The 27,713-nt window shown below is 48.6% G+C and overlaps 1 protein-coding gene across 1 annotated transcript in view; it reads left to right on the top strand.

Annotated features, from left to right (window-relative positions):
• Positions 1-27,713, top strand: part of TACC2 (transforming acidic coiled-coil containing protein 2) — a 262,528-nt gene that overhangs the window by 46,662 nt on the left and 188,153 nt on the right. The window contains exon 3 of the mRNA XM_030806086.1: positions 14,386-14,498. Within this exon, the coding sequence (XP_030661946.1) occupies positions 14,386-14,498 (113 nt within the window). The remainder of the gene's footprint in view (positions 1-14,385; positions 14,499-27,713) is intronic.

The following is a 27,713-nucleotide window of genomic DNA, read 5'->3' as shown; positions in this document are numbered from 1 at the left end:
ATTACAGGCGTGCACCATCACATCCGGCTAATTTTTGTATTTTTAGTAGATGGACAGTTGGGTTGCTTCCACCTTTTGACTATTGTGAATAATGCTGTGATGAATATGGGTGTCCACGTAAGTATCTGAACATCTGCTTTCTATTCTTTTGGGTATATACCTAGAAGTGGAATTGCTAGATCATACGATAATTGTATGTTTAAGTTTTTGAGGAACCACTAAACCTTTCCACAGCAGCTGCACCATTTTACATTTCCACTAGCAATGTACGAATGTTCCAATTTCTCTACATCCTCACCAGCACTTGTTACTTTGTTTTTTTTTTTTTTTTTGAGATGGAGTCTCGCTCTGTTGCCCAGACTGGAGTGCAGTGGCGCGATCTCGGCTCACTGCAAGCTCCGCCTCCCGGGTTCACGCCTTTCTCCTGCCTCAGCCTCTCCGAGTAGCTGGGATTACAGGCGCCCACCACCACGCCCAGCTAGTTTTTTGTATTTTTAGTAGACATGGGGTTTCACCGTGGTCTCGATCTCCTGACCTCATGATCCGCCCGCCTCGGCCTCCCAAAGTGCTGGGATTACAAGCGTGAGCCACCGCGTCCGGCCCTCTTGTTTTTTTTTTGGTTTGTTTGTTTGTTTTTTAAATTACAGTCATGCTTGTGGGTGTGAAGTAGTGTCATTGTGGTTGGGGCTATTTTTGATGAAGTGCAGGGGACAGCTCTCTGTAGAGACCTGGTGTAATGACAAGAGAGCCACATAAGGTTCTGGAAAAGGAACATTCTGGAATAAGGTAACAGGTGTGTATGGTATAGGAATAGTGTAACAGGTATGGGAGGAATGAGCTTGCTGTACTTTAAGATCAGCAAAGAAGGCCAGCGTGGCTGGAGAAAAGTGGATGAGGCAAATTATGGTGAGCTGTGCAGCCAGGGAGGTGGGTGAGGGCTCAGTTTTGTAGGTCCCGACCAGCCCTGGTAAGCAGTCTGGCTTTCTTCTACCTGTGGTACAAAGCCATGGTGATAAAAGAGCATTTCACTGGGATTTGAGTCTGTGTGCTCACTCACCATGGGGGTGAGACCCAGCAGTCAGGGCTCCCTAAGGAGGAAGCAGAGCGGCTGACGGTGAACTTGTGCCCAGCTCTATCTGGGCTCAGCGGACTTGAGACTCAGCACTCAGCCAGACTGAGCTCCCCATAACCGGCCAATTGGAAACTGACAAGCGAAGGACTGGTTAAAACCAACCAACCACAATTCCTTGTAAAACTCCCTGGCTTTTGCTTTGTTGAGTCCCCGTGGCTTGTTCAGGGAGGTGGTCTTTGAGCCTTGGCAGGGGCTGCAGTCCCTCACATATACCCAACCGTGTGAGTAAATCTCCTTTGCTTCATGCTCAGGGTCTTAGGTTATTCTTTGCATCTCGACCGTCACGGTGCCTGAGTCTTTCTCTTATACACAACGGTCAAGGGGCTGAGCGCCTCAGCTGTGTTTGGCTCATTATTCTGGATGGGGCTGAGGTCCTGGGATAATAGAGAGCAAGAAGCCCGGGAGGCCAGAGGCTCCCAGTTGAGGCTTTTTGTTGGTTTTTGTTTGTTTGTTTTTGTTGGAGATGCCTCAGAAAGTAAAAGGAGTGCGGTCAGTAGCATCGTAACCAGACCAAAGCTTCAGTCACTCACACTTGTACAGTCCAATTAACAAGAGCTACAGGAGTTTGAGACTAGCCTGTGCAACGTGGCGAGACCCCCGTCTCTACTAAAAATACAAAAAATTAGCAGGGTGTGGTGGTGGGCACCTGTGGTCCCAGCTATTCGGGAGGCTGAGGTGGGAGGATCACTTAAGCCCTAGGGGCAGAGGGGGCAGAGGTTGCAGTGAGCCAAGATGGCGCCACTGCACTCCAGCCTGGGTGACAAGAGTGAGACCTTGTCTCAAAAAACAAATAAACAAACACACAAACCAAAAAACAAGAGTGAGGGCTGACATGAAAAAAGTGACTTTTTATTCTAAAGCTTAGCTTAGGGGGAAAAGTACAGGCTTCTGATTTTAAGGGCGCTGCTTTGCTTTTGGGGCAGAAAGCAGGGACTTTTAAAGGGGGGACTTTGCATGTACAGCAGGCGGGGAGGGAGGGAGCGAGTAGGTGGGGGACCACAGGACTCACTTCAGTGCCTTATCCACCAGGTGGTCCAGCTGGCACAAAACTAGGTTCTAAGGCGGTCGTTGTCTTGAGATGCTCTCCAGGTGGGAAAGAGTTCCGTCGTGGGCCTACTTGAGGTTGGAAATTGACAGTTGTCTCTTGAGGCAATCTCCTGGTGGGAGAGCTTTCTGGCTCTGGAGCTTCTAAGTGAGCACATAGTCAGATAAGCTTGTCCTATAGGGAGTGTCTGGTGAAGGGAAGGTCAAGGTTATAAGGTTATAATTGCATTTCTAAAGAGCTACGTAGGAAGTGAGGAACATGAGAAAAGAAGGAGAGAGAAAAGAAAAAAAATAATTAAAACCATTTTCTTTCTCTTAGAAAAATGGGATACTGAGTTACAGCATCATAGCATTAAAGGGACATTGAGTTTTGCAAGTGGGGGAAGTGAAATGGCTTAGAAAGAACATTAGAGGGGGCACAAGGTTCCTGACTCTATTTTGTGTTTTTTGCTTTTTTTCTGTTTTGTTCTGATATGGAGTCTCACTCTGTCAGCCAGGCTGGAGTGCAGTGGCACAATCTTGGCTCACTGTAACCTCTGCCTCCTGGGTTCAAGTGATTCTCCTGCCTCAGCCTCCGGAGTAGCTGGGATTACAGGCACGCACCACCACGCCTGGCTAATTTTTGTGTTTTTAGTAGAGATGGGGCTTCACCATGTTGGCCATCCTGGTCTCGAACTCCTGACCTGAGGTGATCCGCTCACCTTGGCCTCCCAAAGTACTGGGATTACAGGTGTGAGCCACTGTGCTGGCCTCCTGACTCTATTTTGAAGCCATGATCTTCTGGGCTTGTGGAAGGAAAATCAGCCTCCCCTTGAGAGGGTCGGAACCTGGTAGGTTCTCAGAGGGCAGCTGGCGTGGGTAAGGTGGGAAGGTTAAGGGTCTGTTCCGTGATGATCCTGGGATATGAGGGTTCAGGCTGCTGATCTGAGTGCAGAAAAAGGCATGGGAATTGGAAGGTGGGAGTGGAGAGAAGGTCAGATGAGGCAGCAGCGTCTAGGGCGGCCTGAGATGTGGGGTTGGGGGACAACAAGTGCCTGGGAGGACTGGGCCTTCAGGCAGACGAGGGAGGCAGGGAGGTAAGCACAACAGGACCTCCCCTCGGAGCCTCTAGGCAGTGAGCCGGCAGTTTATTTCCACAGTATTTGCTTTTGACACTTTTTGAAAGCAATTGTTGCTTTAATTACAAACTGATTTATCTTATTCAAGAAGCCAATTTTAATAACATCACAATAGTCTTACCTTCCTATCCTGCTGACCAGTCACAGTGATTTCTTGTTTCATCAGCACAAATGCTATTGAAACTCTGAATTTTAGTGGTAGCCTTGGGTTCTGTTCTCTGTTGCTGAGGGAAGAGAAGCCATCGACAGAGGAAAATTCCCACATTCAGCCTGAAACCTCTTTTATCTGCTAATTGGAGGTTCCTCTTACTGGGCTGGGGCCATAGAGCCTCAGCCTGGCCCCGTTGTGGGTGCCTTTTGCAGCAAGCTGAGTCCTAGTTGTTACCCTTGCTCCTTCCTTTGGGAATGGACTCACTTAGGCCTCCTGGGAGGCTGTTCTCAGGGGGCTCTAAGCAGCCTCGGTTACTAAAGTATACTTGCACAAGTGACGTATTGCACCACCTGATGGTTGGAAATGAAGAGAAATGTATAACCAAGGCTCTAAAGGGTGACTTGTTTGGGCAGTGGGAGGACACGGTCCAATGGGAAGTTGGGAGACTGTCTAACACCCAGCCAAGGGGGGCATCACCTGTCACCGGCAGTGTCAGGGTCCTGGCTTATGCGTGTCCCTCTCTGGGAAAGAGGTGGTGGTGACGCTGTGATGAGAGCTGTCTCCACTCGACAGCCCTTCCGGGGGTTTCATGCATCATGACTTGTTTAGAAAGCTCTATGGTGAAATAAGGGATATGCCAGCCCACGGCCCCAAATACTGAAGGTGGGCTTCACAGTTGTTCAGTTCTGGAGAGCCCTACAGGGGACATCCTAGCTCCAAGCTCCAAGCATGTGGATTTCAGAAGGGAAGGGAACCCTAACCCCTGCATTACCACTTTCTGGAGTTCCCCTTGGCCATGGGGCTGTCATGATTCCCATTTATAGCTCTGACCGTGTGGGGAGGAAGAAAAGACATTCAATCCTATTGTTATAATGATCTGACTTAAGATCATGTCATCATTCAGTCACTCCATTCTAACACTTCTATTGTCTGGGTGTTTTTGTAGCAAGTCACAAAAAACATAATTATCAACTCCAGAAACTGTGATCAATGCTATGAAGCAAGAAGACAGGTGCACAGACCCCAGACCTAGCCTGGGTGTCAAGGAAGGCGCTGCTGGGGAGCTGATGTTTGAGCTCAGAGCTGCAAATGAGCAGGAAGTAGGCGACATCAGAAGGACCCAGAGCCAGCTCAGCAGGCACACCTCCCCCAGCTTGGGCAGGTCTCCCTGGGTCGGGTCCCTGCTCTGTGTACAAGACGTGGTCTGAATGAGGTTTGCTCCTGGAGGAGACCTCAGCACTGTGGACATCGGAGGAACAGGGGACCGGGAGGACAGGAGAATCTGTGTATGCGAGCCATCCCCAGGGTCTGGTCAAGAAAGGCTGAGGTTGTCTGTTGCTCAGGCCCTGTGTGGTTATTGTTACTTTGCTTGACAGATGAAGGTGCCATATATATGTGCACATCTTGTTTAAAGCTATGCTTGGTGCTCTAAGGTTAACCTGAAGGTCCCTTCTTTAGCTCTTGAGGAACTCAAGGAACTCAGCATTACAGCAACACTCAGCCAGTGCAGGACAGGCAGCTTTTCCCAATATTCCACAGGCTGCAGGTGGGCATCTGGGCTGCTTTAACTGTGTTTAATGTGAAAGAAGTTGAGCAAAGAGCAAATTAAGCAACACGAATTAATTCAATCTTGATGACAGCAGAGAGTTTCCTTTCTTTTTTTTTTTCTTGTAATGAGACAGAGTCCTGCTTTGTTACCCAGGCTGGAGTGCAATGGCGCGAACTCGGCTCACTGCAACCTCCGCCTCCTGGGTTCAAGCAGTTCTCCTGTTTCAGCGTCCTGAGTAGCTGGGATTACAGGTGCACGCCGCCACGCCTGGCTAACTTTTTGTATTTTAGTGGAGACAGGGTTTCACCGTGTTGCCCAGGCCAGTCTCGAACTCCTGAGCTCAGGCGACCCACCCACCTTGGCCTCCCAAAGTGCTAGGATTACAGGTGTGAGCCACAGCACCCGGCCTTGACAGCACAGAGTTTCTTTACTGTCACCTGTCTGCTCCCACAGCCCCTGCTGTGGGGTTCCCCCAGCCCAGAGGATGGGTGCTAGTTTTCACTGGCACGATTACTCAAGTATGTGAATGGCACGGCTCCAGGTTTTGGCCAGATGCATCTTCTGAATAAACTGTAAAATGTTAACTTTGGGAGGAGCTGTTCTTTTATTTTATTTTCTTTTTCTCTCTTTTTTTTTTTTTTTTTTTTTTTTTGAGACAGAGTCTCGCTCTGTCACCTAGGCTGGAGTGCAGTGGCGTGATCTTGGCTCACTGCAAGCTCTGCCTCCCGGGTTCACTCCATTCTTCGGCCTCAGCCTCCCGAGTAGCTGGGACTACAGGCACCCGCCACCACGCCCACCTAATTTTTTGTATTTTTAGTAGAGATGGAGTTTCACCGTGTTAGCCAGGTTGGTCTTGATCTCCTGACCTCGTGATCTGCCTGTTTCGGCCTCCCAAAGTGCTGGGATTACAGGCACAAGCCACCACACCCGGCCTTTTTTTCTTCTTTTTGAGACAGACTCTCACTCTGTCGCCCAGGCTGGAGTTCAGTGGCACAGTCTCAGCTCACTGCAACCTCTGCCTCCAGGTTCAAGCGATTCTCCTGCCTCAGCCTCCCAAGTAGCTGGGATTACAGGTCCCTGCCACCATGTCCAGCTAATTTTTGTATTTTTAGTAGAGATGGGGTTTCACCATGTTGGCCAGGCTGTCTCAAACTCCTGACCTCAAGTGATCCACCTGCCTCAGCCTCCCAAAGTGCTGGAATTACATGCTTGAGCCATTGCACCCAGCCTGAACTTCTGATTAACTGCTTTTACTCTAAGCTGAGATAGCCACCGGGGCTCTTCATTAATGAGTTTTGAATCTGTTTCTTCTTCATACAATAACAACCAGCATGTACAATGTCTACGTGGTCTAGCCTTGTCCTTTCTTTAACCTTCAGAACAATCCAGCAGCTATGACCCCCATTCTACAGATACGGTACTGGAGGTGTAGAACCCAGAGACTTAAGCTAAATAAGCAGTGAAGCTTGGGTTTCAGAACAACTGGACACAGCGTCCTGCCTGCTCATTCTTAAACGATGCTGCTGTAGCATGAAAACGAGTGGATACAGGGATTCTAGAGGGGCAAAAGAAATAAAGTTTATGTCTGCACTTTAAGTATAATCAAATAAACATCACAGCATGATATAGGCCATCCTGACATGCCCAGCTCTTTGAATAAAGAGACTCTCCCTTTTATTTGTACAGTTGTTGTTTACAAGGCATTCCTGTCACCCACTGAGGTAGGGAAGGGCAGAGATTGTGGTCCCCAGTTTATTGACAGAGAGATAGAGGCTTGGAGAGAGGAACTGATCTGACCAAGGGCACATGGATTTGGGTTTTCTGACCTCGTCCAATTCTCTTTAAATCATATTGTTTCTAAAATATTAAATACATGCAGGTCATCAATATTGTGTATGTTTTTGAAGCCTTTAGTCTGCCCTCTACAGACTAAAGACATCAGAACTTGTCACCTCTTACATCTTTGAGGTTCCTGAGTCCTTTTAGAGTAATGACCACTGCTTGTGACCCAAATGCTTCTGAGGAAGGGAAGGCAGATATCATTTACGAAATATCACTCATTCATTCACTAAATTCAAAATTCCATGAGGGTAGTAGGAACCATGTCTCTCTTTTTTATAATTAATCTCTTTCTTTTCTTTTCTTTCTTTCTTTCTTTCTTTCTTTCTTTCTTTCTTTCTTTCTTTCTTATTGTTTTTCTTTCTCTCTCTTTCTCTCTCTCTCTCTTTTTCTCTCTTTCTTTCTTTCTTTCTTTGACAGAGTTTCACTCTGTTGCCCAGACTGGAGTGCAGTGCACAATCTTGGCTTACTGCAACCTCCGCCTCCCAGCTTCAAGTGATTCTTGTGTTTCAGCCTCCTGAGTAGCTGGGACTACAGGTACCCACCACCACACCTGGCTAATTTTTGTACTTTTAGTAGAGATGAGGTTTCGCCATATTGGCCAGGCTGGGTTCGAACTCCTGACCTCAAGTGATCTGCCCGCCTCGGCCTCCCAAAGTGCTGGGATTACAGGCATGAGCCACTGTGCCTGGGCAAATTTTACTTTAGAGTATTTTCAGATTTACAGAAAAGTTGCAAAGATTATACGGAGAACTCCCATATAGATGCTTCCCCAGCTTCTCCTAAAGTTAACATTTTACACCATGGCTGTTTTACTCATCAGTGTCTAACCAGAACCTAGACTCAGCCCTTACTATTCATGAGGCATAATCATCAAAACACACGTCAAACTCTATTCTGTTATTTTCTATCTTTTAAAGGAAGAGTGAGGACTCAAACCCAGCTCTCTCAGACTTCGAAGCTTATTCATTTCTTCTGCTCTATCGTGCTGTAACACATCAGAAAACATTCCTTTTGTGGAAAGCTGAAATCCCACCCTGGCAGCCTTTCGCTCGTTGGCCTGACAGAGTGCCTGCTAGGTTAGGCTGAGGTGTCCTCTGCAACCTGTATTCGTCAATCTTTTGTACCCCCTTGGAGGGGAAGAAACATTTGGGATGGTCTAGCAGAACTGGTGTGAGCATTTGCCTTCCCTTGACAGGGAAGATGGGCAGCCGGCTGGCTCTAGCACAGAGCATGTGTTCATCCTCCATATTTGGCCAGCCTGGCAGTTGTTTCTGAAATCCGATTCCTAATGCCATGGGGATGACCTTTAGTCTACTTCCCAGCATTCACCTGCAGTCAAGCTGCTCCCAAGGAGCTCGTTCAAAGAGGGGGCGACTTGGGCAGACACTCTGGTCATGATCTAACCATGTTAATTAAGCATGGTTTAATTAACTCTATTGGCATGACCGGTAAGCAGTGGTCTAGAGTGATGGAGCATTTAAGAAGTAAGTGGATTTTTTTTTTTTTTTTTTTGATGGTGAAATGCTTTAGCTCTTTACAAAGTATATTTTTTAGGACTGGAAAATTGCTGTAACTGTTTAAAGATTGCTTTAAAATAGACTCCAGGCTCTGGAGTGTTCCAGAGCCAACGAAAGACTGTTTGTTTACTCAAGCAATGGCAGCAAAGGAAAGATTTGAAGAAGCAACTGGGCGAGTCCACGTGTCCTGTAAGGCTTGCCAATTGTTTTTCCAGCCTGCGATTTGGAAGTGTAAAGGGTAACTTTAGAAATGCATGCTGTTTTGCAGTGACGCCTGCTGACACACAGGTCCTTTGGAATCCAGTAAGCAATAGAGCTTAAGACTATCTCTAAGACAGGGAACAGGAAGGGGGATTCAAAAGCACTAGGAAATGTGGCAAAAGCGAGAGCTCCCAGGGCTGAGGGTACGTCCTTCGATTTGCAGACATGGCCACCAGACTAAATAAGAATAATCTATTTTTCATACATTCAACAAATATTTATGGACTGCCTCTTCTGTGCCAGGTGCTATTCTGGGCATCAAATCTAGGCTCCTATACCACGTTATTCTCAAATGTCCAGTTCCTTGGAGCATGGCAGCAAAATGGCAGAGACCATAAAGCAACGGATTCCACTGTATGGCGAAGCAGCACAAGGCAGGGACAAGAGCACAGACTCTGGAGCCAAACCATCCTGGTCCAAATCCTGGCTCTACCACTTCCAAGCTGTGTGACCTTGGGCAAGTGGCTTAACCTCTCTGTGCCCAGTATTCTTAGCTATAACATCGGGCTCTAAGGATTGAATGAGTTTAAATATGTAAAGCACTTAAAAGACCAGTACTTGGCACATAGAAAGTGTTCATAATAATTAGGTTGCTGTTGTTGTAGCAGAAAGAGCGCTATGCAGATGCTGGGTGTCAGTATTCTTGTGGAAAGAGCATTGGACTTCAAGGTGGGAGACTTGCAGAGGGCAGAAGGCAAGCCTCTCTGTTTCTTATCTGGAAAATGGAAAACATGATTTTACCTGCCCGGTATAGCTCACGGGGATTTTATAACAATCAGATGGATGTCAAAGAGCTTTGAAAAGTGAAATGTGCCATTCACACAGATAGTTTTGTTGCTTTTAACTCCATTCAGATATGTTTCTGTTGGGGAGAACTAGTATCATTCTTGCAGATTAGCTTTCTATTAGAAAAAGAAGTGGGCCAGGCACTGTGGCTCACACCTGTAATCCTGGCACTTTGGGAGGCCGAGGTGCATGGATCACGAGGTCAGGAGATCGAGACCAGCCTGGCCAACATGGTGAGACCCCCATCTCTACTAAAAAAAATACAAAATTAGCCGGGTGTGGTGGCGCATGCCTGTGGTCCCAGCTATTCAGGAGGCTGAGGCAGGAGAATTGCTTGAACCCGGGAGGCGGAGGTTGCAGTGAGCCGAGATTGCACCATTGCACTCCAGCCTGGGCAACAAGAGCAAAACTCTGTCTCAAAAATGATAATAATAGGGCCGAGCGCGGTGGCTCATGCCTGTAATCCCAGCACTTTGGGAGGCCAAGGCAGGTGGATCACGAGGTCAGGAGATTGAGACCATCCTGGCTAACATGGTGAAACCCCGTCTCTACTAAAAATACAAAAAATTAGCCGGGTGTGGTGGCGGGCACCTATAGTCCCAGCTACTCAGGAGGCTGAGGCAGGAGAATCACTTGAACCCAGGATGCGGAGCTTACAGTGAGCCGAGATCTCGCCACTGCACTCCAGCCTGGGCGACAGAGTGAGACTCCGTCTCAAAAAATAATAATAAAAATAAATAATAATTAAAAAAAGAAAGAGAAGTGGAGCTGAAAAGGGAGAGATGCTGGCCTTTTGTTTTTTTCTTCAAAGACAAATCCAAGCCCTTGTTATAGTCCATCTGCCTGAGGAAATGTAGCCCGTGGTCCCTTTCTTCTCCTGGACTTGGAGCAAAGATCTGTCTCCTTATTCCATCTGTTGTTTGCATCTGTCTGGGCTATTATTTGTCTTCTTTCCAGAATTACCTTAAAGAAATCTTGCTCATGGAATACTGGGCGTGAGATTTATCTGTTAAATTATTTGCAAAATATTTTACTACAGGTCACCTGGTGATTGAAAGGGGGGCCTGGCTTCGTGTTAGGAGCTGAGGTTTGCATGGCAGTCAGACAAGTAGGAATTGGGTTAAAATTTCAAAAATGCAGGACCCTGATATAAAAATGCCACTCACTCTGTATTGTTAATCTTGAGTTATTATAGTAAAATGTGAGAATCATGCATCCAAAGATTTATAATTTATAGATAAAGAATCTTGGCTGAGTGTGGTCGCACCTGTAATTCCAGCACTTTGGGAGGCTGAGGCGGGCAGATCACAAGGTCAGGAGTTCGAGACCAGCTTGGCCAATATGGTGAAACTCGGTCTCTACTAAAAATACAAAAATTAGCTGGGTGTGGTGGTGGGCACCTGTAGTCCCAGCTACTTGGGAGGCTGAGGCAGGAGAATCGCTTGAATCCGGGAGGCGCAGGTTGCAGTGAACCGAGATGGTGCCACTAAACTCCAGCCTGGACAACAGAGCTAGACTCCATCTCAAAAAAAAAAAAAAAAAAAAGAAGGATCTTTCTCTGAAAATGAGGATTATAGAGGGTGAACTTAAGGTGATTTAAAGTTTCCATGGTCTTGACACTGTCCTATGGGGATGATTGTCTTCTTGGATGCACAGATCAAGAGGCTGAGGCCCCTTGGGGCAGGGCAGGGGCACTCATTAAGGGAATGGCTCAGCCAGCATGGAGGTCAAGCCAACCCCGGGTCAGCAGCCCCCTCTTGTGTGAGGAATCATCCCCAGCTCTTTCTGCCCCCTTCAACACTGCCCCATGGAAAGGATCAAACAGAGATGCCCTGTCCTGGCTCTGGGATCAGAGATAATCGGTTATGTCTAGATTCCACTGCTGTGTGGTCTTGGCCCAGTTACTAAACCTCTCAAAGCCTCAGCTCTAAAACAGGGACACAAATATCCATCTTTCTCTTAACACAGTTGTGCAAATTCAGTGGCATAGTTCATGGAAAGATACTGGCCCAGTGCCTGGCATTAGTAAGTGCTCAATAACAGGAGCGTTTATTGCTGTTGTTGTTTTATTTTCCCCCACATTCTATCCTTCAGCTAAAATGAAGGAAAATTTTTGCATTGTAGTATTCACGTTAGCACTAGAATGTATGGGTGCCTGAGAGATGAAGCATCTTTTATGTTTTACCTTTGGACACAATGGGGTGAACACAGATAGCCAACCACTCAGAGAAATGCACCAGGTAGGGGAACCCTAGCCAAAGCTAGCTCGCTCTTCGGGCTGGTGTCTGAAAGTCAAGGACTACAGCCCATCCAACAAGTCTGACGGTCTCAAGAAGTCTCCAGGTGCAGACTAGGCAGATGATTTGCTTTCACATGTCCTGCAGAAACGCCAAGATTAATTTACAAAATCCATAGGCTAGAGGTTGGTAGAGTTTGATGAGTGGGGACCCTCCCTTTCCGGGGGACCTTGGGGGCTGTCTGCTTCACCTCCAGGCAGGAGCCATACCTACTAGCCTCCTTGGGTGCCCTCTGTGTTCACACCCCGACAGCCATGGGACTGGGGTCTGTCTCCCTAGACTGTGAGCAACATGAGGGGAGGAATGGAGCCTTATTTTTGTTTTCTCCTCCCTTTCCTTCCTTCCTCCCTCCCTCCCTCCCTCCCTCCCTTCCTTCCCTCCTTGCTTCCTCCCTCCCTCCCTTCCCTCCTACCCTCTCTCCCTCCCTTCCCTCCTACCCTCTCTCCCTCCCTCTGTCCCTCTTCCTTTCTTTTCCTTTCCCCTATTTGTTTCTGTTTCCGTTTTGTAGAGATGGGTTTCACCATGTTGCCCAGGCTGGTCTTGAACTCCTGGGCTCAAGCAGTCTTCCCACCTCGGCTTCCCAAAGTGCTGGGATGGCAGGCATGAGCCACCGCACCCGGCTGGGGAGGCAGTTTCTAATTCACACAATGGCATTGTCTGCTCCCAGGCCATGCATTTGGCCCAGAAGAGTGCCATCTTCTGATTTTCACAAAGGTGCCCATGGGCTAGGGAATGTCTGTCGTATAGATTTGCACCATCTGCTAGATTTAAGCAAGGTACAAAGAAATGAGGTCTTGTGCTATCTTCAAATGTGTGTTCCATGTAATGGGAGTTCTCTAAGGTATTAAACTGTGGCACATAAACAAAGAGTCCTGTGGTCAAGAGGTGAACTCTGAGTTAAAATTCAGTAAGTTATTCTGCTGTAGAACTCAATCTTTACTATGCTAACATGCATTGTGAATTTCTAAAGGAGGCCTATATTATGTAGCACTTGTCAAAGGTGTTTGACCAGGGAATACTTTGTTTTCCTCCAAGCTGATCTGGTGCAGCTCATCTGGATGAGAGGTGGACCGGGGAATGCACTCTCAGTTGCTAGTGACAGAAATTCAGCTTGTACCCACCTGCTAAGGTGAAAAGGGCAATGCATGCGGCCTCATCATAGAGCTCCCGGATGGCTAGGGCAGAATGAGGCCTTGGCCCCAGCAGGGCTGCTCCTTCTGCCTGGCATCTCGGCTTTTCTCTGCCTGCGAACTCTGCCGTCTCTTTCTGTGGCGACTTCTTCCACCACAGCTGGAAACAAGGCTGCAGGTGACTCCCCAACTCATCTTCTATAGAACCCCTCACCAGAACTGCCCTGGTTCTTCGGGGAGTCCCGTAGAAGGTCCTGGCTTGACCTGAGTCTCATGTACACTCCAGTGGGCAGGGACATGGGGCACTATGACTGGCATTTTCCATGAGAACCTCAGGGATGGAGGGGATGGGTGGAACTGTCCTTGAAAGAAAGCAGACCCCATCCCAGAACGAGGGGTGCATGTTGTTTGGGGTGGGGGCACAGGGTCACCCCTGGGGAAACAAAATGAAAGACAACCACTGCTTTGGGAAATACGGCTTGGGGCTTACAAAAGCCCTTTCCCTTCTTCTGATTTTTTTTTTTTTTTTTGAGACGGAGTCTTGCTCTGTCGCCCAGGCTGGAGTGCAGTGGCGCAATCTCGGCTCACTGCAAGCTCCGCCTCCCGGGTTCACGCCATTCTCCTGCCTCAGCCTCTCCGAGTAGCTGGGACTACAGGCGCCCGCCACCACGCCCGGCTAATTTTTTGTATTTTTAGTAGAGACGGGGTTTCACCATGGTCTCGATCTCCTGACCTCGTGATCCGCCCGCCTCGGCCTCCCAAAGTGCTGGGATTACAAGCGTGAGCCACCGTGCCCGGCCCCTTCTTCTGATTTTTATATTATACTAAAATAGCATCATTTAAATGAGGTTTTGTTTTTTTTTAATTTTAAATCTCATCTCTGTCCTGTGATTTAAAGTTTTGACTGAGCCTTATATTTTTGCATCCTGGTTTTAAAAATCAACTAGTCTGTAGGAATATGGTTTATAAAAAATAACAACAACAAATCAACTAACCGGCGGACAAGCTTATCCTGGAGTGAAAGAAAAGGTGACCAGCTCTCAGAGTGGTTAGGATCCCAAGCGGTTGGGTCCGGATTTCTAAGGGTTCATGGTTTTCTTTTTCCGGTTAGTTTTTTTCCCCAGGTTTCCAGCTGAATTCTGGTATGTGAAGCCATCGGTGGCGGAGGGAGGAAAATGTGTTTTCATCTCAGGAGTGCCACAAACAAATTGGACACTTTCAAGTCTTAGTTTAAATGGCTCCACTTCTAGGGAGCAAGTGACCCCAAAATGTGGTAGGTGTCCCCAGTTTTGGTTTTTCTACTAAAGCATTCAGTTGGAACTGCTTGTTTGATTTTGTTTCTTTCCCACTGGATGACAACAGCAGCCACCTTTGCTTTGCTCCCATATATCCTCAAGGCCTAGCTCAGCGCCGTACACAGTAGGTGCTTCGTTGGACGGCAGAGCAAGTGAATGACCTTACCTTGAATGCTGTGGTGGGTGCCCTGTTGATAAATGTTTTTGTGTTTTCAGAGACTCCTATCTGATTTCCTTTCCAATTTCTCTTTCTCCTGGCTCAGAGGACTTCATCAGCTCAGACTCCAAGGTCCGTGCAGCCACCCGGGACCAGTCAGAATATAAAAAGGAAGCAGCAGGACATGCCCGAAAGCCCTGACCACAGAGATGCGTCCAGGTAGGAGGCCAGCTCTGGAGGACTGATGCAGCGCAAGGCCTGCCCCGCTCATTGCCTGCTCCAGCATTAGCTTTGCCCCATTTGCTTTGGAAACTGGACCCTTAGACACATGATATCATCCTCAGTGGTGAGATGTTCCAAGCAGTGGTTCACAGACCTCTCTGTGACTGGCTAGGCCTGCATGATTGAAAAATTCATCCTGATTGCCTGCCCAAAGATGAAATTAGTAATTATAGACCTCCATTCCAGCCACACTCCAGAGTATCTTCATTGTCAGAACTTAAAATGGAAAACATCAAGGGTTCCCAGGGGTTTATCAGTGTCTAATCCGTGGCTAAGTGGAGTCTGTATCTCAGTGTGGTGGCCATTGCGGGCACTGGACCATGAAACAGAGGACTGAGAACACAGTTACCAAAGCCACCCAAGCCCTTTGTCCCAGGGAGGCTGGTGGATGAATCCCAGAAACCAATTGTGGCAGTGGGATGTGGCCAGTGCGGGGGTGGCCCATCAATCACTTCCTTTTTCTTGAGATAGAGTCTCGTCCAGGCTGGAGTGCAGTGGCATGGTCTCGGCTCACTGCAACCTCTGCCTCCTGGGTTCAAGCGATTCTCCTGCTTCTGCCTTCCGAATAGCTGGGATTACAGGCTCCCGCCACCAGGCCCAGCCATTTTTTGTATTTTTAGTAGAAATGGAATTTCACCATACTGGCCAGGCTGGTCTCTAACTCCTGACCTTAGGTGATCCACCCGCCTCAGCTTCCCAAAGTGCTGGATTATAGGTGTGAGCCACCATGCCTGGCTGGTCACTGGCTCTTGTTATGAGCCATAGCCAGGCCCTAGGGCTCCCTGCTGGGGCTCTCTCCTGGCCCTCTCCCCATGTTGGCCCCACACTCATAGTTTTAGGGGATGCAAGCAGTAGTCCAGCAGGCTTGAGCACCTGGTGTCCAGCGTGGACACAGGCCAGGCACCCTGGGGGCACTTAATAACTGCTTGTGGGTTCAACTCACAAACAGGCCATGGATTTGGTCAGAAAAACCCTCAACAATTGGAGCCCAGCTCCCAGGAATGTATCATGACAAGCCTTAAGGGAAGCAAATGAGCAGGAACTGTATGGAACAAAAATGCAAAATTGAATGATAGGCCCCCGTCATAGACAATGCAACTTTGACTCACATGCTACTTCATAGCTTTGCAAAACCTTGAGACTCAAAGTGACTTTTTTTTTTTTTTCTTTGCTTTGGGTAAGTCAGAGCAACCCCTGGTGGCAGGAATTTTCATGCCTGGAGCATGGAAGTGGGTGGCTTGGGCTATGTGGCTTTCCAGAGGAAGTACTTGGGGCATCTTGGCAGGAGCTTTGGATTTCTTTAGGGAAATGGCAATCAGATGGGCAGAGTGTTTTTTGCTGAGGGAATCAGAATGATGCCTCAAACAGCACCTTTGATCTCTATTCTCTGCTGAAGATGGTGCTTCCTCTACCTCCCCAGACCCCCGTGGCTGTTCCATTTCCATGAACTTTTCATCAGGGTCACAGAACAAAGGTTTTAGCCTTTGGTTCTAATGAGACCTCTGACTTGGCTCTGGATGACTATGAAACTAGTGAATGGATTTGTCTTTTCTGGAATCCCACACAAGGGAAGCCACTCTGGCTGAGGCCCAGGGTCCAGCTCTTCTCTTTCCCTCTTGGTGAGGTCCTGGGATCTCCTGAGGCCTGGGACTTGCTCGAGGCCTGTGTCACAGCTGGACTGAAGAGTAGCAGCAGTTCAAATGTCTTTTGTTGCTTGTTCCCCAGCTTTAGTCAATTATTATTTTTCCCTTGAAGAATTGCCTCTTGTTGGCATGCAAATTGAGCATAAAAGAGGTGCCCGTAATCCCAGCACTTTTGGAGGCTGAGGTGGGTGGATCACGAGGTCAGGAGATCCAGACCACCCTGGCCAACATGGTGAAACCCCGTCTCCACTAAGAATACTAAAATTAGCCAGACGTGTTGACGTGTGCCTATAGTCCCAGCTACCCAGGAGGCTGAGGCAGGAGAATCGCTTGAACTCGGGAGGTGGAGGTTGCAGTGAGCCGAGATCTCACCACTGCACCCTAGCCTGGGTGACAGAGTGAGACTACGTCTCAAAAAAAAAAAAAAAAAAAAAGAGGTGCCTTCCAAGAACACACTCAAAAAAGCAGCTTCCTGTTTGCAATTAAAAACATGATTCTTCTCCACAAATGTGTGTGTGTCTATAGTGCAGGGCCCTGTACTAACTCAGAAATCATCTATCGAGAAGGAACAGGCCCTCCTACTCTGCAAGGACTGACAGTGAGTCCGTCGCTCCTGACTGAGCAGGGCTCCTGGGTGCGGTTTCAGTGAGTCACCCGTCCTTGGCACCACCAACAAGGATAAAGAGCATTTATCGTTCATTTCACATATGGGTGCCAGACACTATGCCAAATGCTCTGTGTGTGCAATAGATCATTGCATTTTTTTTTAAACCTATTCGGTTCTGATCCTGAGTCCTTACTCTGCCAGGCTGGTGGGTATGCCAGGTGTATTAGTCCATTTTCACACTGCTGATAAAGATAGACCCAAGACTGGGCAATTTACAAAGAAAAGAGGCTTAATGAAGAACTCACAGTTCCACGTGGCTGGGGAAGCCTCACAATCATGGTGGAAGGCAAGGAGGAGCAAGTCACATCTTATGTGGATAGCAAGTAAAGAGATAGCAGGTAAAGAGAAGAGAGCTTGTGCAGGGAAACTCCCATTTTTAAAACCATCAGATCTCGTGAGACCCACTCACTATCATGAGAACAGCACAGGAAAGACCAGCCCCCATGATTCAATCACCCCCCTCCAGGTCCCTCACGCAACACGTGGGAATTCAAGATGAGATTTGGGTGGGGACACAGCCAAACCATATCACCCAGGGCAGCCATCCTTGGGACTTCTCTCTCCAGAGCCTGGTGCATTGAGACCATCATCCATTCCCTCCCCAACCCCAGCACCTTCCCTGTGTTGCCAGTGACCGCACTGCCCCTCAGGCTGAGGGACTGTGCTGCTTCTCCACAACTGTAGGCAGGAGGAAATCTTTGGCGAGGCTTTGGGAGCCCATGACCTCCCTGCTCATTCCCCTCTGAACCGGAGGACACGGTCTGGAAGTAGAGAGGGACTCTCAGAGGTTCCCCACTGTTCAGGGCCCTTTCTCTCCACTCTCAGGCGCACTGGCCTTGGGGCATCTGTCCCTTGGCCTCATTGGACAACCAGCATTTTCTCTTCAAAGGATGTAAGTTTTTACAAAAGGTAGGAAGACACACTGACCTGCAACTCTTTCTGTTTTGTACTTGGAGAAGATCCCGAGGCAGAAAACACAGAAGGGCCTGCAGTGGCCACCTGCTGGGCATGGAGCGAGGGAAGAATATAGGGAGAATGCCTATGTGAATATTCCCAAAGATGGTCCCTCTGCCCAGGCATTATCTCCACTCTACAGATGAGGAAACTGGGGCTTGGAGCATGATGTAATCTACCTTAGAGGTAGAAAGTCCACTGTTTCTCCTTGAGGCTCTTCCCTCACTCTGAGTTATGCTAGACCATGGGGTTTACTCATCCCCAAAGCAGGTAAATTCTTCAATAGGAAGAGTGGGGTCCCATCAGTTCAACTGTCTTGCTTTTCCGGTTGCCACGTGGTGGCGCTGTTGTAACTTAGCCCAGCATAGTTCAATCATCCAGAGTCTGGGAGTTGCCTCCCTGATGACCATCCCTGCACAGGCCCCTGGATTCTTGAGGGAGAATGATCCCAGCCCCCTAGGGTGAAGCTTAACCTTTCTGCTCAGCAGTGTCCATGCCAGTACAGCCGATGTAGCAGTACAGCTGATTCCCAGTCTGGACTGGTCCCTGGTCTGCCCTCCTTGGATATCATCAACCAGGGACTGAGCAGCTTTTTCCTTTTGGATCCTTAAGACACAACCGATTTTATCATACAACCTTTTGCCAGATAATGGAGCTATTAATATTAGGTTGTACCAGAGGAAATTACCATTGAGGTAGGTCAAAAATTGTTGGTCATTGCCCATTTCCTGTGCTTCCATTTCCTGTGCTCCTTCTTCTGAAAAAGGTCAAGGGCAGTGTTTCGAGATGATTGGCTTTTCTCAGGGAGTGAGAATCAGGCAGGGAGTGACCTTGAGTGATTCCTAGTTGAATTCCCAGCGCCTTTGGTTTCTGACCACAGTGCTTAGGCTCCCAGGCAATGGTAATTGACACAAGACCAAACAGATCTCCCAAACAAGGCTTTGTGAAGGGCCTATGTTTGACCACAAGGGAGATAGCACTGGAGCAGAGTTCTCCGGCTGGCTCCCCGAGGACAGGTCTTTTTGATGTTTTAAGAAGGGTGGGCCGGGCATAGTGGCTCCTGTCTGTAATCCCAGCACTTTGGGAAGCCGATGTGGGTGGATTGCCTGAGCTCAGGAGTTCGGGACCAGCCTGGGCAACACAGTGAAACCTCATCTCTACTAAAATGCAAAAAATTAGCTGGGTGTGGCAGCATGCATCTGTAGTCCCAGTTACTCCGGAGGGTGAGGCAGGAGAATTGCTTGAACCCAGGAGGTGGAGGTTGCAGTGAGTTGAGATTGCACCACTGCACTCCAGCCTGGGTGACAGAGCAAGACTCCGTCTCCAAAAAAAAAAAAAGTGAAGAAGGGTGACGTGAACAAGCATGAGGTATGGGAGCGTCGTTACATGTGTGGGGTAGAGCACGGAGTGCACAGGCACAGTGAAAAACGTGTTAGGCCATGTATTGCATGATCAAAAAATGGCAGATATGCGGCCATAAAAAAGGAATGAGATCACGTCCTTTGCAGGGACATGGATGGAGCTGAAGGTCATTATCCTTGGTAAACTAACACAGGAACAGAAAAGCAAACACTGCATGTTCTCACTTACAAGTGGGAGCTAACTGATAAGAACACATGGACACATAGAGGAGAACAACACATACTGGGGCCTATTGGAGGGAGGAAGCTGGGAGGAGGGACAGGATCAGGAATGATAACTAATGGGTACTAGGCGTAATACCTGGGTGATGAAATAATCTGTACAACACACCACCATGACACGAGTTCACCTATGTAACAAACCTGCACTTGTGCCCTTGAACGTAAAATAAAAGTTTATAAAACGAAACAAAACCCAAAACATGGCAGATAAGCCCCACCTGGGTGGGAATTTTAGTATTATAATGAGCCAATGGGTGAAGATGGGTCATGCTGGACTTGTGTGCATGCGGGCAATAGGGTTAACTCCCTTGAGTAAGGTGATGGTGGAATGCTGCTAACCTTCGCTTCTTCAAGGTCTCTTGGTCAGCGGGGATGGCACCGGATGGGGTATACAAGGTCTAGTAGAGTCCTAGTGGGGGCCAAGTCCCGTCCATACCCTGTCTCACTTTGTCACTGAATGAAGGAGAGTGGAAACTCAACAGCCTGGAGTCTTAGCTGTTAACTGATGGTTCTCAAACTTGAGTGGGCACCAAGATCATCTGCAAGGCAGATTAAGACACAGATTTCTGGGCTTCACCTCTGGAGAGTCTGATGCAGCACGTCTGTGGTGAGGCCTGTGAAGGGTCATTTCTTTTTATTTTTCTTTCTTTGAGACAGAGTTTCACTCTTGTCGCCCAGGCTGGAGTGTAATGGTGCGATCTCAGCTCACTGCAACCTCTGCCTCCCGGGTTCTAGCGATTCTCCTGCCTCAGCCTCCCAAGTAGCTGGGATTACAGGTGCCTGCCACCATGCCCGGCTAATTTTTGTATTTTTAGTAGAGACGGGGTTTCACCATGTTGGCCAGGTCGAACTCCTGACCTCAGGTGATCTGCCCGCCTCGGCCTCCCGAAGTGCTGGGATTACAGGCGTGAGCCACTGCGCCCAGCCAGGAAGGAGCATTTCTAACAGGTTCCCAGGTATTAGTGCGGCTGGTCCAGGGACCACACAATGAAGACTGCTGCATTCTGCCACGCGGCTGTGTGACCACCTCAGCCCAGTGCTGTTGGGGCTCAGAAGAAGCCTTCTCTGAGAGCTGGAGTGAACAAGGAGGGTCTCCTGGCAGGGGTGGAGGGAGCTTGAGTGAAAGGGGCAGGCTGTAGAGGCCATTCCAGGCAGGGGCAGAATTCCTGAACTGGACTTCTCTAGGGCTGAGCAGGAAGTGAGTGCAGACCGAGGTGGTGACATTCACTGAAAACAAGGTATGAGGAATGGCGCCATGTTGAGGAGAATCTGTCAGTCAGGTGAGGGGTTGAGATTTTATCCTGAAGGTAACAGGAAGCTAGGGAAGTGCTTTGTGCTTTGTTTGCTTTTAAACAAGGGCTGGGCCGGGCACAGTGACTCATGCCTATAATCCCAGGACTTTGGGAGGCCAAGGCGGGTGGATCACGTGAGGTCAAGAGTTTGAGACCAGCCTGGTCAACCTGGTGAAACTCCATCTCTACTAAAAATACAAAACTTAGCTTGGCATGGTGGCGCGCATCTGTAGTCCCAGCTACCGGAGAGGCTAAGGCAGGAGAATCCCTTGAACCCAGGAGGCAGATGTTGCAGTGAGGTGAGATCATGCCACTGCACTTCAGCTGGGCGACAAGAGTGAGACTCTGTCTCAAAAATAAAATAAAAATAAAATAAAATAAAAAAGTAAAATAAAATAAAATAAACAAGGGCTTATGCATGCTAGGAAAGTGTTCCAAAGATAAGGGTGGGGCACTGACTGGTGCACTGGAGGGGTGGAGGGTGCCGGCTGGAAGGGGCACTAGGGGATGTTCTTGTAGTAGAGGAATGGTGGCCGGAAGGAATCCCAAGGGAGAACCCACAGGCCCCGGTGACTGCCTGGGTGTGGGCAGAAGAGGTGCAGTCACAGAATGAGAAATAAAAGTAAAATCCTAAGCCCTCCATCCAGCTGAACAGACTCCCTCTTGGCCAAAGGGACCCTAAAGAAGCCTTAAAAACTTAAGTTTGGCCGGGCACCGTGGCTCCCGCCTGTAATTCCAGCACTTTGGGAGGCCGAGGCGGGCAGATCACCTGAGGTCGGGAGTTTGAGACCAGCCTGACCAACATGGAGAAACCCTGTCTCTACTAAAAAAAAAAAAAAAAAAAAAATTAGCTGGGCATGGTGGTGGGCACCCGTAATCCCAGCTACTTGGGAGGCTGAGGCAGGAGAATCACTTGAACCCGGGAGGTGGAGGTTGGGGTGAGCCAAGATCGAGCCATTGCATTCCAGCCTGGGCAACAAGAGCGAAACTCCGTCTCAAAAAAATAAAACAAAAACTGAGTTTGGAGCCCTGACAGGATGGAGGTCAGACAAGCTTCCCATACCCACTCCCTTGCTAGCTGATGGTAGACTTTCTTTCCTAAGGGTTCAACAGAGACAAGCAAACCAGCCCTTTCGAAAGACTTGCTCCACCACTGGTTTCCGTCAGATCCCCTTCCTTTTTGTGGTTTCGACACAACAACTGACCAGCATTCCTTCCATATAAGAGACCACCTGCCATGGAGTGGTTCGGCACCCTGAGTGCCTTCGCACCCTCTGTGTCACCTTTTAATGTATAAAGCCTAATTTTAATGCATTTAAATGTTGTCTCCACCCCAAAGTGAGCATGGGTTGTAACATGTCTGTTTGCTTACTATGCATGCACGCCCCTCTTCATGAATACTCATAGCTCCTCCTTTAATCTGTTGAATGTGTCTACTTAGCCTGTTCTGCATAAATTCCAGTCTCAAATTTCCCTACCTCAAGTGCCTGCTTCCGGCTTCTGCTGCAAAGTGCGAAACGCTTCTGTCACTTCCCAGCCTGCGGGATGGATGGCCAGCCTGCAGGCTGCAACCCTTTATTATTTATTTATTTATTTAGAGACAGAGTCTCACTCTGTCACCAGACAGGAGTGCAGTGGCGCGATCTTGGCTCACCGCAACCTCTGCCTCCCGGGTTTAAGCGATTCTCCTGCCTCAGCCTCCCAAGTAGCTGGGACTACAGGTATGCGGCACCATGCCCAGCTAATTTTTGTATTTTTAGTAGAGACGGGGTTTCACCATGTTGTCCAGAATGGTCTCGATCTCTTGACCTTGTGATCAACCTGCCTCAGCCTTCCAAAGTGCTGGGATTTACAGGCATGAGCCACTGTGTCCGGCCAGCTGCAACTCTTTATAAGAAATAAGCTTTCCTCCCCAAATTTATGAACCTCATGATTCTTCAGTTGACAAGAAGTTGCTATGGTTCTGGACCAAGAACCCAAAAGAAAGATCCAACATTTAACACTGGGACATCTAAACTGAGAGCTAGGCCATGCGTGAACCACTGCGCCCAGCCCCATCTGTGGTTTTTTTTTTTTTGAGACACAATTTCAACACAGTTTCATTCTTGGTGTCCATGATGGAGTGCAGTGGCGTGACCTCAGCCACTGCAACCTCCACCTCCCGGGTTCAAGCCATTCTTCTGCCTCAGCCTTCTGAGTAGCTGGGATTACAGGCGCCCGCCACTACGCCCGGCTAATTTTGTTTGTTTGTTTGTTTGTTTGTATTTTTAGTAGAGACAGGGTTTCACCATGTTGGTCAGGCTAGTCTCAAACTCCTGACCTTGTGATCCGCCCATCTTGGCCTCCCAAAGTGCTGGGATTACAGGCGTGAGCCACCATGCCTGGCCTCCATCTGTGTTTTTAATAAGTACTCCAGGTGATTGTTCTGAGCAGGGAAATTTAAGGAATGGTGAGCTATTGCCAGGACCACTTTATCAGAATTGCCTGGGATATCAATTAAAGTACCCATTTCCTGAACAACCCCTCCCCCCTTGAAGAGTCTGAGCCAGTAGATTTGGGATGAGACCCTTAAATCTGTGTTTGTAATAAGAATCCCATGAGATTCTCATGAGAAAGCAAGTTTGGGAGACACTGACCAGGGTTTACCCCCAGGCCAATAAGGATAACTAACTTTTGTTTGCGCTTTGGATAATTCGCATACAGACTCATGCCCCCTCTCCTGTTCCCTCCTCTTTTTTTTTTCAGCAAAAATTTATTGGGCACCCATTCTGTGCCTGCTCCTGTGCTAGGTGGCGAGGATGCAGCTGACAGCACGCACCATGGGGGGCTCTGCTCCGGTGGATAAATACACTGTAGTTGAGGAGTTAGACATCGAGCAAGGAAACAAATAGAACAGAGACACTTTTGGGTGGTATGGAGGCTCTGAAAGGTGCCCAGCAGGGTGTCAAGCTAGAGAGTAACAGGGAAAGTGGCTACTTTAGATTAGATATGCCATTCTCAAAGTGGGGTTTCTGGCCCGGTGGTCTCAGCATCACCTGGGAATTTGTTAGAAATGCAAAACTTTGACCCCACTCACTGAACTAGAAATTTAGGGTGGGGCCTAGTGATGTGTGTTTTAACAAGCCCAGGGATTCTGGCACTCCTAAGGTTTGAGAACCACTGGATTAGATGGCCAGAGAAGGAGGTGATACAGGAACTGAGTCTGGAATGACAAAAAGGAGGCAGACATGGAAGACCTAGGGGACCAGGCATTCCAGGTGGAGGGACAGGCCTTGCAAGGGGCTTAAGGAGGAAGAATTCCATGCTTTAGAGGAACGGGTGACCACTGAGGCAGTGAGAGATGGCGAGGTGGGCAGGGGCCTGATCAGCCAAGCCTGGACCCTGAAGGCCGCGGTGAGGAACTTGGATTTCTTCCTGGTGCTGAGGACGCAAGCAAGACCGGGGCCAGGCGGTCAAAGAAGGGGTCCAGGTAGAGCCCCAGGCAAAGCCCCAAGCAAGATGTGGTACCTGGAACCAGGGCAGGGTTTCTCAAGTTCGTTTTTATTGTCACTCACTCTTGGCTGCCTGCAAGGAACTTAGAGACATTTATTCCTCATTGCCCTTCCCTCTCCAAGGAAGTTCAATACCACAGGAATGCTGTATATGTTTCTCTGCTATGGCCTTTGAGGCCACAGACTATTGTAATATCTAAGGCTCTTTTCACCTCTCAAGAACCAATTTTCACGCCACCTAGGGATGATCTTGGCCCATTGAGAGTGCATGGACTGAGATGATACCAGTGAAGGTGGAGAAAATGTGAGCAGCTTTTCATATTTTGGATATATTGGAGCTAGAGATGCTAGGACTTGCTGATAGACTGGCTTTAGAAGGAAGGAGAAAAAGAGGCCAGGTGCGGTGGCTCATGCCTGTAATCCCAGCACTTTGGGAGGCCAAGGTGGGAGGATCACCTGAGGTCAGGAGTTTGAGACCAGCATGGCCAACATGGCGAAACCCCATCTCTACTAAAAATACAGAAATTAGCCGGGCATGGTGGCGCATGCCTGTAATCCCAGCTACTTGGGAGGCTGAAGCAGGAGAATCATTTGAACCCTGGAGGTGGAGGTTGCAGTAAGCCAAGATCATGTCACTGCACTCCAGCCTGGGCAACAGAAACTCCATCTCAAAAAAAAAAAAAGGGCCGGGCACGGTGGCTCACGCCTGTAATCCCAGCACTTTGGGAGGCCAAGGTGGGTGGATCACAAGGTCAGGAGATCAAGACCATCCTGGCTAACATGATGAAACCCTGTCTCTACTAAAAATGCAAAAAAAAATTAGCCGGGCGTGGTGGCGGGTGCCTGTAGTCCCAGCTACTCGGGAGGCTGAGGCAGGAGAATGGCATGAACCCGGGAGGTGGAGCTTGCAGTGAGTCGACATCATGCCACTGCACTCCGTCTCAAAAAAAAAAAAAAAAAAAAAGGGAGGGAGAAAAGAATCGAGGAAGATTCCTGAAGCTATGGCTTGAGCAACTGGGCAGGTGGGACCATATGCTGAGATGTGAAAAGCACTAAGGTCAGATGTGTCTGCCGAGTTCCACGGCCACAGACCTGGGCTCCAGGAGAAATCCTACGGGTGCCAGGTGAAGCTGTCAGGACAAAGTGCCGACCATCACAGACCCGGGCTTGTGCTGGGGGAATCCCAGGAGGGCTTGGCATCTTGGAGAGGAAAGCAGAGTTCTCCTTTCTGCTTCAGGGACAGCTCATTTCCTGCTCCATGCCCAGCTCCTTAGCATGCCAGCCTTTTTAGGGGGTCGGTGTCTTAGTCCATTTAATCAACACGGGCCCACTACTCACTACAGGTCAAGCTCTGGGCTGGACCAGAGGTACAAAGATGAGCAAGATGTCCAGTCCAGTCTAGAGAAAGGCACGCAAATGAATAATTCTAGAACAAGCTAAATGCCCTAGGTGGGGTCTCCAGGAGCACAGGGGTGGGTGGGGAGAACCAGGAGAGGCCTCCAGGGGAGGTTTCTTGGGCCCAGGTCTTCAAAACTGAGTAGAAGTAGAGGATTATGGGGAAAAGACAGTCCCAGGCAGAGAACAGTTGTCCCTATTGTAGATCCACAGGAAACAGAATTTAAGAAGGACTAGACACGTAGACTTTAGGACATTTTAGAGCTTCTTTTTATTTATTTATTTATTTATTTATTTATTTATTTATTTATTTATTTTGAGACAGAGTCTCGCTCTGTCACCCAGGCTGGAGTGCAGTGGCACCGTCTCCGCTCACTGCAAACTCCGCCTCCCCGGGTTCACGCCATTCTCTGCCTCAGCCTCCCGAGTAGCTGGGACTACAGGCGCCCACCACCACGCCCGGCTAATTTTTTGTATTTTTTGGTAGAGACGGGGTTTCACCGTGTTAGCCAGGGTGGTCTCGATCTCCTGACCTCATGATCTGCCCACCTTGGCCTCCCAAAGTACTAGGATTACAGGCGTGAGCCACCGCGCCTGGAGTTTCACTCTTGTTGCCCAGTCTGGAGTGCAATGGCACGATCTTGGCTAACCACAACCTCTGCCTCCCGGATTCAAGCGATTCTGCCTCAGCCTCCCGAGTAGCTGGGATTACAGGCATGCACCACCATGTCCAGCTGATTTTGTATTTTTTTTTTTTTAATAGAGACAGGGTTTCTCCATGTTGGTCAGGCTGGTCTCAAACTCCCGACCTCAGGTGATCCACCCACCTCAGCCTCCCAAAGTACTGGGATTACAGGCATGAGCTACCGTGCCCGGCCCAGAGCTTCTTTACATCTGGGAGATAGGAGGTGTAACATAATATTAAGCTCAACCTCTTGGCTTTTTCAGAAGACAAACTCCTAGTTAGAACAAAAACATCTTTGGTGTGGATAGCAGCAGCTATGGGGAAGGGTTTAGAAAGATGGTTCGAAAAAATGAACTAAATGGGCTTTAAATGGAAGGCCAGCATGTTTCTTACTCCGCCCTTTCACTGTCATTTGTGGAATAGGTCTGCTGCAGGCTGGGCATTGGGCCTAGGGCTACACACATCACCTCACCCGGTAGCTCTGTGTGGATGGCTGTAGATGACCCAAGGGGGCCATATGAGGAAATCAGGGCTCAGAGAGGTTGAGGAACTTGTCCTAGGTCACACAGACAGAATGTGGCAGGGTGGGGACTAGAATCCAGGCTGGTTTGATCCACGTGAAACCCAGACTCGTAACTGACTCTCACAGATGTCTGAAAGTATTTGTGTTCTGGTCTCCATAATTCGAAAGTGAACCTTGGTCAATCCTTAACATTTAATTTTCCTATTAACAGGGTCAGTTCTTAGCAGAAAAAAGAAAAATCAGAAAGGTCTGAGCTGTGTTTTGCGCATCGGCCCAGGCCAGCTCTTATGGACCGAGCCCTGTGTTTCCCAGGCGGCCTGCTCTGTTCCTTCCAAACTGGGGAAGACTCTGAGATCAATTCCCAGGCTCCTGCCCGGCCAGGGTGTGTCAGGCAGAGCCGAGAGCAGCCTCCGCCCCTCTTTGTCCTGCTTCTGACTCATTATTTATCTTTGGCAGGAAGTAAACACGGAGAGGAGAAGTGGGAGGGAGAGGAGGAGTGAGCTCCTGACTTTTGACACTGGCTGAAAAGGAAGATCATGTGCTGAATTAGGTGTGTGTCTGTTTTCTGCTCCTCTGGTTTCAACAGAGCATTTGAGGCTTTAAACAACAGGGGAAGAGGAGTATTTTTCCATTAGGAGATAATACCCATTTGTTGTAGCAACTTGTAACACAGCAAAGAGTGCAGAGGGGAGAGGAAAAATCACCAGTGCTCCTACCATATGCAGACAATGGCTTTCAAAATATTAGTGTTTTCCTCACACTCTTCTGTTTTTTTTCTAGTTCCTTTCTTTATTGATTGTGAGATAGCTATATTTTGTTAGGTGGTATATTAAGTGTGCATATATATTATAAAAACATA

The sequence above is a fragment of the Nomascus leucogenys genome, chromosome 3, assembly GCF_006542625.1.
Source record: "Nomascus leucogenys isolate Asia chromosome 3, Asia_NLE_v1, whole genome shotgun sequence".
Classification (NCBI taxonomy): Eukaryota; Metazoa; Chordata; class Mammalia; order Primates; family Hylobatidae; genus Nomascus; species Nomascus leucogenys.
The sequence above is the reverse complement of the archived record's forward strand: the minus strand, read 5'-3'. Positions and strand labels throughout refer to the sequence as shown.